Below are 13,509 nucleotides of genomic sequence, written 5' to 3' on the forward strand. Positions count from 1 at the left end.
TTTAAGCATTTAATTTACCACTCAAGACTTTTGGTTGTATAAGCTTCTCTTTTAAGTTCGTTCAACTGCTCATCATGGCTATCCTGTGTAGTCTGCAACATATCATGATCTGCATTAATTGACAATTCGGTAGGGATCATCTCGCCGCAATGGCGGGTAATTATCATTCTTGAGTACTGCATGGTTGAGAATGAAGGGAATATATGGAATCCCTACGGATACGTTAAGTAGTTTCCCAGGCAACCACTACAAATTAAATTTCGTCAAATAATTAGAAATTAAAAGGGATATAATATTGATGTACAGATCATAAAATACTAACATCATGAATGATCTATATAATAATGTGCAGATACATATAAAAATGCAAAGAAATGTAAGCTTTGTACGTAGTGTGTGTAAAGGTGGGGGGCTGTAATGGGGTTGGAGGTCCTCATAGGGCATGAGAACGCATGGGGTACCTACCACTCCCCCCCTCGTGCGCGCTATCTATCAATGGCGGCTTAGCCCCTCCTCAATTATCATCATTAATGGCATGGTGCCAAAACAAAACCTGTTAGATAATAGTCACTTTCTCTCTCCCTTCCCTTTTCAAGGCTTCACGTAGTGCTATTGGGGTTGTCTTGTCAGCCAAGGAGCTATAGGGTATGATAGAGAAGAATGTGGGAGACAACCAAAAACATTTGAAGGTTAGCAACAGTTGACGTAACGTCTTTTTAGGGCCACTGTGGGCCACACCTCTCCTCACTTGTACTCTTTTTTTCTCACTCTCTTCCACTATATTTACATCTCCTACTCCTCCCTAGCTCACCATCACTTCCCCCTTCTTTTTCACTTCCTATCTGTTGTAGTGTCTTTCTTTTGTTTCTGCTTCAATGGCTGATACCAGTTCAGCCCCTGCAAAGAGAATGTGGTGCTCTATACCCGAAAGGTTCCAGCTGCATGCGGCCATGTTGGCCTTGCAGTTTGGCTATGCCGGGTTCCATGTTGTCTCCAGAGCTGCCCTCAACATGGGCGTTAGCAAACTTGTGTTCCCTGTCTATAGGAACATTATCGCTTTGCTTTTGCTCCTTCCCTTTGCATATTTTCTAGAGAAGTACGTACCTCACTAGTAAACATTATATACCTTTCGTTGCTGCATGATCTAAATTAATGATAATAACAAATGTTTCTAATTCTTTGACCAGGAAGGAGAGGCCGGCAATTACCCTAAATTTCCTCGTTCAGTTCTTCCTGCTCGCACTTGTTGGGTATATACATGCATGATTAGATCAAGCGAATACGCATAACACTAATCTCCTAAATAAATGATGATAACAATAATTTTAAACGTTCTTTTGCGTGACAGAATAACAGCAAATCAAGGATTCTACTTGCTTGGCTTAGACAACACATCTCCCACTTTCGCATCAGCAATTCAAAACTCAGTCCCAGCCATTACCTTTCTCATGGCGGCCTTACTCCGGCAAGCTCACGCTCCCTCTCTCTCTCTTAGGAATAATATATGTAAAAAGGCACGCGCGCGCGCACACACACTCCAAAAGACGGGACGTTCTTTATTCTTTTGGATGGTCAAACACGTGTTTTTGTATACGTAACTTATACCTGTTTGTTCATTGCCTAAATACAGGATTGAGAAAGTACGACTAGATCGGAAAGACGGCATAGCAAAGGTGCTTGGAACCATATTCTGCGTCACTGGAGCCACAGTAATCACACTATACAAAGGTCCAACAATATACAGCCCAACACAAACACTACACAGCACAACACCAGCTTTTGTGTCACAGCTGGGAGATGCGAATGGGAAGAACTGGACCCTGGGCTGCATCTACCTTATTGGCCATTGCTTGTCATGGTCCGGTTGGCTCGTTCTGCAAGCTCCGGTTCTTAAGAAGTATCCGGCCCGCCTCTCGGTCACCTCTTATACGTGTTTTTTCGGTCTCCTACAGTTTGTGGTGATTGCTCTGATCTTTGAAAGAGAGGCACAGGCCTGGGTCTTTCACTCTGGTGGAGAGCTCTTCACCATCCTCTATGCGGTCAGTGATTCTATTTAACACGAACATCCTTATTCCTTCGTCTAAGTTGTCTCAAATAATTAACGTACAATTAGTCAAGCATTAGGTTGTATACTCAGCCTGAGCCAAGATCAGTGGGCAAAGATGGTAATTAATAATGCTAAAAACAAAAAAGAAGATTTGAATTGATTGAATAAATAGCTGATAAAAACAAATTGCTTGAATAAATTTAACAGACGAAAAGCACCCGTGTTATGCGCTTGCTGTTGTTTATTGCACAAAAGTGCATCAAAGTAGTTTGACTAAAACTTCAGCCAATAGCCACCCTATTCTCAAACTGATGACAAAACCCACTATACGAACTATCGTGATAAGTAGGCTTTAGCATTAATTAGGAAGAAAGTGTGCCCAAAAAAGAAGGTGACATTATAAGTTGGCACTCCGGCTACCACCCCCAATAAGAGCTGCATATGAAAAAATGGGTGTGATACCAACTTTTTCTTTTGCATTTCAAGGCCCCCGAGGCGCCTGTGCTCAGGGGTGGACTGTGTTGAAAAGACTGTCAAGTCTCGTTCTGAAATAAAAGGGTAAGTTTGTTCATGTGCGAAACCAGTGGCTGAAACGTTTTGTCATGCTAAATTCATTGGATTCAAAGCTGAAAACTTTATTTGTTTATGTATGTTCAAACTTAGCTTTAGTTGTCAAAGGGTACAAAAGTAGTTGTACAATAATGTAGCGATGGTTGGTGTTGAAAATGAAATGAGAAAGAAAGTTTGTGTTGTGTGGAAATCTTGCAGGGAGTGGTGGCATCAGGGGTGGCTTTCGCTGTACAGATATGGTGCATTGACAGAGGTGGCCCTGTCTTCGTTGCTGTCTATCAACCTGTTCAGACTCTCGTCGTGGCTATTATGGCTTCTATTGCTTTACGTGAAGAGTTCTACTTAGGAGGGTGGGTCCCTTCTCTTCATACTACAATCAACTCCCCACATCTCTCTCTCTCTCTCTCTCTCTCTCACAAATTAGTTTTAATCAGTCAGGCGAGTCTCATCAGTCATGCATTACTAGACTAGTCCCACCTGCGTATAGATATTTACGTCCAAAATATATAGGAAGTTTTGGATTGGGAAATGTTTATAAGACTGCTTATACCTTATCTTTGACAAACACAAATGACCAATGCATGTTTTGTCGTGTTTGGTACCATGTCCATGCCCAAAAAAGGTGTGGGGTACCGACCATGGAATTGGTTGGAGTAAAGCATCAAAATTGTTTTGCTTTTGAAGGTAGCCTCTTTAATGCCATTCAATTCTGAATATAGACTGGAAATTAAATACATAAAGAGTAAATAAAAATATCAGATCTAGAGAGTGGGGATGTTTCTGCAAAACATCATCCTTCGCTTTTATGCCATGGAACATACAGGTTAATTTTATGGGTGTAATATATACAGGATCATTGGGGCAGTGTTGATCATAGCGGGATTGTACCTCGTCCTATGGGGCAAAAATGAAGAAAAGAAGTTTGCACAGGATAAAGCTGCGCTCCAATCCACTCCAGAGCATGGGAACAACGTCAGGACTACAAGCCACATCAAGTCATCCATTACTCAGCCACTACTTCCATCATCCTCAGAGAACGTTTGACCCGCAAACTCCTGACTTTTAACTACAGCTCTGCCTGCAAAAAAGGGGGAAAAAAGTGCTACCCTATATCAGATAACTTGTGTGTGTATGATTTATTTTTTTTTTCTTTTTCAACTTTGTTTTATGGCTTTCTTAGTAGGAGAGAGGGTGTTCGAAAGAGAGATTTCAAGGGGATGAATATCATGATGATCATTGTCACCCATGTGGGGCCGCAGGGCCTGAATATGCATGCTTTATATATATATGTTAATTAATTTATGGGTTTGATTTACCTAAAAAAGATATGCACATTATCATGATGAACCTAATGCCAGAGCATTATGGCATGGACATGAAAGGCCCCACAAAGTTCCCCAATCGTGCGTGATCACTGTTTTAATTGCTAAAGTTTGTTAAGCATGCTGAATTGCTGGGTATTATTTGCCATCATAACCATACTCATTTGTTATCATTTCGGTCGGAAATTGGAATCATCCAAAACTTGTCAATCTACAGATTTTGTTTTAATCATGGCCGGTGAGACATGATGAGATGTGCTTGTAAAATATCGAGCACATGAGGGTTTGAGGCACAACTGGGAGACCACTAGAGTCGTACTTCGTACTTCGGCTCATATATATATATATATGAAGCAGGCCACCTGCGCGCACTAGACCAGCAACGATATCATGTATATTTATATTATAATCGAGCAGGAAAAATGGGTAGGGCTTAGGGCCTTGGCCATTTGGAACCACGCCTTGAGAAAGCGTATGCTCCAAATCAAAACACGCCATTAATGTCCCAATTAAGAGCAATTGCCTCTGCGACGACGATAAAACGTCATAAAGACAGATCGGAAGGTAAAGAGGAAATTTTTCATCAAATGGAACCAACTCCTACCTCAATATAATATATAGGGAGAAGGCCGCTTAATTAAAAGCCGTGTCGACAAGTACAAGAGAAACGTCCAAGAGGAAAGTTCAAGCTATCTCATATACATGCACCGAGTTCGAAACTTGATTTGCTAATCATCTCTTTGGATCGACTCCAAACACCCTTACTTATAATTAATGCAGGAGAAAAAAACAATGGCAAGCTGTTGGAAGAGAGAATTTTTTTCCCTCCCGGTTTAGAAAGCATATCATCTGTATCTCATCTGAGTTGTACGGTCTTAGAGTTTTGTCTATTCAAATATTATATTTCATTTCTAAGTTTTGAAAATATTCACTTAAATAAAAGTAGCTAAACAGTATAAAATTGACAGTGAATAGTTCAAAACAGTACAATCTAACGTGAACAGTGCAAAATCTCAAGGATTTACTCTATAAATACCATGAGACTCCCACTTTTTTCAAATTCCAAAAAGTCAAAACTATCTTATCTCATTTCACTATACAAACATACATTTTTTTTTACAAATTATCTCATCTTAACTCAAAAAATCTCACAACTATTTAAAATATCTCATTTCATCTCATCTCATCTAAACTGTGTATCCATACCGAGCATAATCTATTTAACCCACCAAATATGTCAAAAGTCTACCACGTCTACTTAATTTTTTTTTTAAATATTGGTATTTTAACTTTTTATACGAATATAATGAATCCCTGCATAACCTTTTTTTTTTTTGTTTGTTTAAAAAATGATAAACCTTATAAGGATTACAAAACTTCTAGAGTCAATTCTCTTGTAATTATGTTAATTACATGCATCTTCAACAATCCTAAGGTTCTTGCCTCGATCTTAGAGTTGCAATCAGGCTTTTGTTACGTTTTAAGAGGTTTATCTTTCCCTCAGTTAAAAAAATGAAAGAAACCACATACCTATACTTACCTTTCAAACAAAATTGACAGATTATTAGTGGGTGACCATTAATATTCCCAGAAGACAAAAAGCTAGCGACTACATTGCAAGTTCACCTCATGACCATGCTCAATTCTTCCACATCATCCCCTGCAGGCATCATCAAGTAGCCAAGTGCAATCCATAAAAAAAAAGGCTAACTTATTAGATTCTTTAACAGTATCTCGACGATCCGTTTCAGTACAAATGCCGGGCAGGTGTTCCTAATCCATGGCCAAAGACATCGGTGTGCTGACAAAATTCTAGGTAGGATTTGTATATGATTAACATATCTGATCAAGATCACATCATCAAAGACAGAGTATGTAGTAATCGGATTGGGTACTTTTCCAAAAGCAATATTAATCTTTTATATAATATAATATTTAAGATGGCTTGCCTAGCCTTTTCTTTTCTTTTTCAATGATGTGAATGGCATCTGTTTTAATTAATTACCACGTTTTTACCTTTTTCTCCTACTTTTTTTCCCCTTGGAATTAAGCTTTCGTTGGAATTGTTCCCAAATTAAATGACATTTCAACTAAGAATCGTACTGCCCCCCCCCCCCCCCCCCCCCCAAAAAAAAAAGAAAAAACTGATAAATTGGTTACGAGTTATTGCAATTGGAGTCTCGATCGCGAGTGTTGGCAACTTGCATGCCATCAATCAACACTATTAATATTGTTGAGTATTTATCATATATTTCCGGAATATCATATCAATCTTAGGTAAATATTTAAACGAGCACTAAAGGAATGAAGACTTGTATATTAAATTGTCTTGGTGAATGTTGATTTACAGAGTGCTATTTATAGAGAATACATAAGACTGCACTGAGTCGGTTATAATGACGAGCAGGTGATGTGCACTAACATTCCTAGGCCACCTATGACACGACTGTAGCAGAAAAAGATTCCTAACTACAAAAGCAACAATAAAAAAATTACACAGAAGAAGATCTAGAAGATTTTGCTGAGAAGAATGCTTGAATTTATTCTTGAGGAGCTAAGGTGGAAGCTGAGGTCGATTCTTTGTTCATTGGAGCTGAGGTGGAGGCAACATAATTTGAATTGCTTATACCCTCCCACAAGTCCAACATGGGCACCACGGTAAGGCTCGACCGAATATGTAGAAACCAAGATGTTGCAAGGGGCTTGGTAAGAGTATCGGCAAGTTGATCACGAGAGGAAATGAATGCAACATCAAGAGTTTTGGCTGAGGCATGATTACGCACAAAATGGAAATCAATTTCTATGTGCTTGGTGCGGGAATGCAGTACATGATTAGTGGACAAGTATGTCACACCATAATGTAGGAGGTTTGGAAAGAAAAATCCCAAGATCTTTAAGAAGTGACTAAATCCATATGAGCTCAGAGTGGTGTTTGCAAGTGCTTTGTATTTAGCTTCAGTGCTCAAACGAGCAACAATTTTATGCTTCTTGGAACCCCACGAGATAATGTTAGGACCAATAAAAACACAAAAACCTCTTGTTGAACGCCGATAATCTGGGCATCTTGCCCAATCAACATTTGAAAAAGCATTTAAAGAGTAACTGGGACATGGCTGAATATTGAGACCAAGGTTGTTAGCGTGCTTGAGGTACCTGAGAATTCTTTTCACTGCCTGCCAGTGAGGAAGCTTGGGTGCATGCATAAATTGGCATACCTTGTTAACAACAAATGCAATATCGGGATAGGTAAGAGACAAGATCTGGAGACTCCCAATAGTACTTCTATAGAGGGTAGGATCAGTGAAAGTATTGCCATCAGTGAAAGATAAATGAGTAGAGGTTGACATAGGTGATGTAATGGGCTTGGCCAAATCCATATGGGTGCGTTTCAATAGATCACAAATGTATTTTTGATGGGATAAATGAAGACCAGTGGGGAGTGTATTTATTTCAAGGCCAGGAAAGAAACGTAATGGACCAAGGTCCTTCACGGGAAAAGACAAAACATAGGGAGTGAAGCACAGAAGATATGGCATGCGAGTGTGAACTAGTGAGTATTAATATGTCATCGACATAAACAAGAAAAAACAGTGTAACAGTATCATGCTTGTAAACAAAGAGGGATGGCTCTGCAGTAGAAGATGTAAAACCAAGTTCAAGGAGACGATTACTTAGCTTAGAGAACCATGTCCTTGGAGCTTGTGTAAGGCCATAAATGGCCTTATTTAGCTGACATACATGAGTGGGAAAGTCTGGGTTGATGAAGCCAACAAGTTGAGTGATGTACACTTGCTCATAAAGATCACCATGCAAAAATGCATTAGAAATGTCAAGTTGCTTAAGGTCCAATTTCTCTATAACAACAATGGATAAGATTGTGCGTATGGTTGTCGATTAGACAACTGGACTGAAAGTCTCGGAGTAGTAGACTCCAGCCTGTTGGTGGTAGCCCTTGGCCAGCAAATGAGCTTTACGGCGTTCCACCGAACCATCAGACAAACTCTTGGTCCTGAAAACCCAACGACAACCCCCCAACATAGTGATATTAGAACAAGGAACAACAGACCATGTGTTTGTTTGTAGTAGAGCTTGGAATTCCTGAGACATGGCAGTGTGCCACTCCTTAAATTTGGCAGCCTCTGTGTAGGAATTTGGTTCCTCAGAGATAGAGGTGGTAATGGTGAGATAGCTGCGTGGTGGTGGCCAGAGTACTGTTCCATCAGTGTACTATCATGGACAAAGAGAATTTGTTTTAGACTTAGTGACAATCGGAGAAGATGAAGAAAAGTCAATGGAAGGATTTGTGAAATGTGAAGGTAAAATAGTAGGAAGAGAAGAGACATAGAGGAGTTGTCGAGATTTGAGGAACAAGGTAAAGGACGAGATGAGTTATTGGGCTCACTAGGTTGGGCTTGTAAAAAGTGAGGTGAATTATAAATGGGAGAAAGAGGCGGGGATAGAGATGAAGATTCAGTGGGTCGTGTGCAACTGGGCTGGATAGGAGATGTATGGGAGTGAGGTGAAGGTCCCAGAATAGATGAAAGAGTGGTCTGAGGAGTATTATTAAATGAGATTAATTTGGAGAAAGGAAATGTGTGTTCATCGAAAATTACATTCTGGGAAAAATAAATATGACCTGTAGAAAGATGTAGGCACTTGTACCATTTGTGAGAATTGCTATATCCTAAAAATAGGCATGGAAGAGAGCGAAAGTCCATTTTGTGACTGTTGTAAGGCCTAAGATGTGGCCAACATGTAGCAACAAAAATTTTGAGAAATCCATAATTAGGTGGTTTAAGAAATAATTTTTCATAGGGAGATTTATGCTTGAGAACGAGGGTAGGAAACCAATTAATTAAATATATGGTTGTGTGAAAAGCGTCGGCCCAAAATAATTGAGGTAAGGAAGTTTGGGCAATGAGAGCAATGCCCGTTTTGATAATATATCAATGTTTACGTTCCACAACTCCATTTTGTTGATGGATGTGAGGACATGATAGACTATGGGAAATGCCCTGTTTTTCAAGTAGAGTACAGAGTGAGCGATAGTCACATCTCCAATCACTTTGAATAGAGATTATTTTAGCATTAAACAAAAGTTCAACATGTTTCTAAAAATGAATAAAAATTGAGAGAACATCAGGTTTTTGAACTAAGGGAAACCACCATGTATGTGAGATCCCTATTTTATGGGTTTTAAATTTATAAAAATTATTATTGGGTTATTTTATTATTTTTAATTATTTTTGGTATGTTGGGATTTTAATTTCTTTATTTATTATTTATATATGTGTTAGTAATTTTTGTATAATTTTATTGTAGTATTATTATTTTGGACTGTGTGTGTATGTGTATTTTTGCTGTGGGCTGTGGGTGTGTGTGTTGGTGACCCGGTTCCAGCCCAGCCCAGCAAGGGCCCAGACCATGTGTGAAGCGCAGCCCAGCCGTGCGGCCCGTGAGACTCAGCTCTCACTTTCTGAAACGACGTCGTTTTGGAGGGATGATTTAGGGTTTCATCCCTTTCTCCCTTGTGCCGCGCGAGTCTTCCTTCTCCTTCCTTCTGCATTTCTTCTCCCTTCCTCCATGCAGCTGCTGCCGACACCATTTCGGGATTTCAATTCCGCAAGTCAGGCGTGAGCCGCCACCTCCACCTTGCTTCTTTCTCTCCGTGTCTTTCAGTAGTGACTCCGAAGCTTGCTGTCGAGCTGCCGATCCCCACGCCACCACCTCATTCTTCCATTAGCATCTCGGTGGCGTTGGGCATGGGCTCCGAATGTGCTGTCGTCGCCGCCGCTCCACACGTCCGCGCGAATGCATCTCACTCCTCCACGGCTTGATGTCGTTTTCATCTTCTCTAGCCGTGCGGCACATAGCTCCTCAAAACCGTCATTGTTGGGCTATTTATAGTCCACAGGTTCCTCAGATTAATTTTCAGAGATCCTCATCCTCTTTCTCTCTTTCAAGCCATTTCACCTCTTTCCATTTTGTGTGTTGATTTGTGAATTTTTGGGATGAACCCGAGTGTTATATGGTTTTGCCGAGAGCTGCAAATCTGGAATTTGTGAGTTTGGGTGATTAAATCCGAGAGTTGCAAATCTGAAATTTGTGAGTTTGGGTGATTGAATCCGAGAGTTTGATTTTTGTTGTGCTTGGTTTTGTTTTAATTGAGGGAAAAATTTATCTGTTGGGTTGTTGTTGCTGTGTGATAAAACTCAATTTTTGGGCACTGTTCCGTTAAGCCGCCGCCTTGAGCAACATCCTTGAGTGATCTTTCAGAAATACCCATAATCGTGTGTATGTAATTTCCATCGTAAATCAAGTGATTTAAATTGACTTTATAACTGTTGTTCATTGTAAATTATTGAACTGTTGATTTTGTTAGAAATTGGGCCTTGAGCCGTTGAAGTGTTGGGTTTGTTAAAATTGGAGTTGTTGGATTTGGGCATTGGGCCGGATTAATGAATGAGATTACGCGTGTATTTGTGAAACTGTATAATTGTAAATGGAGGTTTATTTTATTGTAAATGAAATATTTAATATTTATTCCAATAAACTGTTGCAATGCATATTTATCAATTATAATAAATTGTGCTATGATGTCACGTTGTCTGTTGAAATTGAAACTATTGTTATTAATGGCGTGGGTGCGTGTGTATCACGACCCCAAGCCGAGATGGAGCATTATCTCGGTGGAGCTCCTCTGGTCACTCGAGAGCGTAACAGACTGACGTGATGTCATCTGAGTTGTCACAGGGCGACGACGGGAACGGACGAGACGGTAACGCTCTTGTACCGATTCCGTGACCTTTGGCTGGCGAGGTTAGAGGATGCTTGGCTATGTACACGCTGGGCGCGGAACTGGCCATCACTCGTTACGAAGTCTCATGCACGGATGTTATCCGTGATGTGACGAAGAGAGCTAGGGTATGCGGACGGTCCATAGGGGAGACCATGGTGCATGCGTAAATTTCATAATAAATATGATTGGGATAAAAATGGGATTTTTGGTGTAAGTATAAAAATGATATTTTTGGAAAAAATGAATGTGGGTTGTTATTCTGTCCGTATGGGAACACTTGTTTGTATAAATGTGTTTAAAATCTCTTGGATGTTATTTGGTAAATTACTTGCTGAGATGTCATAATCTCATAGTGGTGTTTACCCTACGGTTCCGTCTTATGGTGCCATAGCGTTTGACGCAGAGCCCGAGTATGAACCTGAAGGACCGACTCCGCCAGAAGCTTAAGTCGTTGTTATGTTGTACAGCGTTTTGGGACTTGTTTCCCTTATGTTATTGTTTTCTTTAAATTATCTGACGGAAGACTGTAAAATTCTTGTAAAGTTATTTTACTGCTTTTTGAACAATTCTGGTACTTAATAAAGAAAGACCCTTCTATTTTTCTCCGCTGCGAATATTATTATACTGTACATTTAATGTATGTTGTACACTTTGAGCATTGGTCGTTGGGGTGCATGATCCGTGTGGTCATCATCCCGGTGTCACGAACTCCACAAAAATAACACGTGGGGGGTCGAGGGCGCCACAATGTATAACTTGTGAAATCATCTAGGAATGATAGATAATATCTAAAACCTTCTCTAGAAAGAACAGGAGTAGAGCCCTATACATCAGTGTAAACAAGTTGAAGGGATTTAGTAGAAAGCTTATGGGAGTGCCGAAATGGTAGTTGAGTGCTCTTGGCTTGGTAGCATGCTGGATAGACAGAAGAAATATTATTGCTGAAAACTGGAAGAGAATTTGACTTGATGATGTGATGCACAAGCGGTAAAGCAGGATGCCCGAGTCTTGCATGCCATCGAGAGGAAGAAGCACGCTCACCAGCTAGAGCTTGAGGAGAAGAAGAGGAGTCCTTGTCTTGGAGTCCTTTACAATAAAAATGAATTGTGAAACTCAAAGAAAACATAGTTGTCAAAACAAAATTGTCTAACGAAAATTGAATTTTTGGTGATATTAGGAACATGCAGTAAGTTCTTGAGAAGAAAAGAATGAGAAAAAGTGGATAAGACAGAGTCGCCAATATTGGAGATTGGAAGAGTTGAACCATCACCAACGTGTATCTTATCAGTACCACCATAAGGAGTCGACGACAGGTTAAGGTGGGAGAGGTTAGATGTAAGGTGGTCAGCGGCTGCAATGTCTGGGTACCAAGTTGTATTTAGAGTGGAGGTGGATGTGGTATAGTGGGCTGTAAGTGAGCGATGTGGGTCACTTTGATATGCTTGGTCAAAGCGATGATAACATTTGAGGGCAACGTGACCCACTTTGCCACAGACTTGACAAATAGGTTTAGAATGCGGAAGGGTGGAAGGCATCTGAGAAGGAGGATTGGTGAAGTACATAGGAGAAGAGGGTGGGTTGTGACGACCTCGTCCACGCCCACGATAGCTGCCACGGTTATTACCACAATAAGTGCCATGACCCCTATTAGGAAAAGTTGTGATAATATTGGCTGAGGGGTTAAAGGATGATGGAAGATGGAAGATGGAAGATGATGGTTATGGTTAGATGACTTTCATGGGTGAGCAAGAGACTATATAGCTCTTCAATGGAGAGGGGTTCTAGTCGAGTAGTAACAGATGTTACAAAAGCATCATATTCGTTGTTAAGACCTGAAAGCAAATAAGAAAGAAATTCGGCAGGGGTTAGAGGAGAGACAGCATCACTCATAGTATCAGAAAGATGTTTGACCTTGTGAAAATACTCAGAAACTGAGCTAGATCCTTTGGTTATGGTGGCTAGCTGGTATCTTAGTTGGATACTACTGGCACGAGACTAGGAAGTAAAGAGTTTATCGAGGGCTTGCCAGACCTCACGAGCGGTGGAATAGCCAACCACTTGAGCAATGAGATGGGAAAGTTGTTGGCCTTTAAGGTATGGAACCATTTGGGTACAACATAAAAGAAAATTTTCATTTGTGAGTTTGACAATAACGAGATGGGAAAGATGACAAAGAAGAGGGGTAGAGGAGGGTGGGTTTTGATTTGAAGCTTTTGGAGAAAAAGACTCTTTCGCCATTGTTTTGGCGTTGGTCTTGGAATTGCTCTGATGCCATAAAGGTATAAAGACTTGTATATTAAATTGTCTTGGCGAATGTTGATTTACAGAATGCTATTTATAGAGAATACAGAGGACTGCACTGAGTCGGTTATAATGATAAACAAGTGGTGTGCACTAACATTCCTAGGCCACTTATGACACGGCTGTAATAGAAAAAGATTCCTCACTACAAAAGCAACAATAACAGAATTACATAGAAGAAGATCTAGAAGATTACCGAGAAGAATGCTTGGATTTATTCTTGAGGAGCTGAGGTCGATTCTTTGTTCTCTGGAGTTGAGATGGAGGCAACATAATTTGTATTGCTTATAAGCACCATATTATAGATACTCCGAAAGTACCTAAAAATTTATTAGATCATAAATATGCACAAGGTCGACATGTCTCAACTCCTTTCTAAAATTCTTGGTTTCTTGATTTTTTCAATAAAGTAATTAAACATATTTCATCGTTGTTGGGTTAACTTACGTTGGGAATTTTATATTTTCGAT

The 13,509-nt window shown here is 40.0% G+C and overlaps 1 protein-coding gene across 1 annotated transcript; it reads left to right on the forward strand.

The window, feature by feature from the left end:
* The first annotated feature begins 805 nt into the window (after positions 1 to 805).
* On the forward strand, positions 806 to 3,917 carry LOC121260554 (protein WALLS ARE THIN 1-like). The gene is made up of 6 exons (XM_041162483.1): positions 806 to 1,096; positions 1,188 to 1,250; positions 1,349 to 1,465; positions 1,631 to 2,039; positions 2,816 to 2,967; positions 3,469 to 3,917. Exons 1-6 carry the CDS (start codon positions 876 to 878, stop codon positions 3,659 to 3,661), a joined length of 1,155 nt encoding a protein of 384 aa, XP_041018417.1. The 5' UTR covers positions 806 to 875; the 3' UTR covers positions 3,662 to 3,917.
* Positions 3,918 to 13,509: the final 9,592 nt, after the last annotated feature.

This window comes from Juglans microcarpa x Juglans regia, chromosome 4D (genome assembly GCF_004785595.1).
Source record: "Juglans microcarpa x Juglans regia isolate MS1-56 chromosome 4D, Jm3101_v1.0, whole genome shotgun sequence".
Taxonomy (NCBI): Eukaryota; Viridiplantae; Streptophyta; class Magnoliopsida; order Fagales; family Juglandaceae; genus Juglans; species Juglans microcarpa x Juglans regia.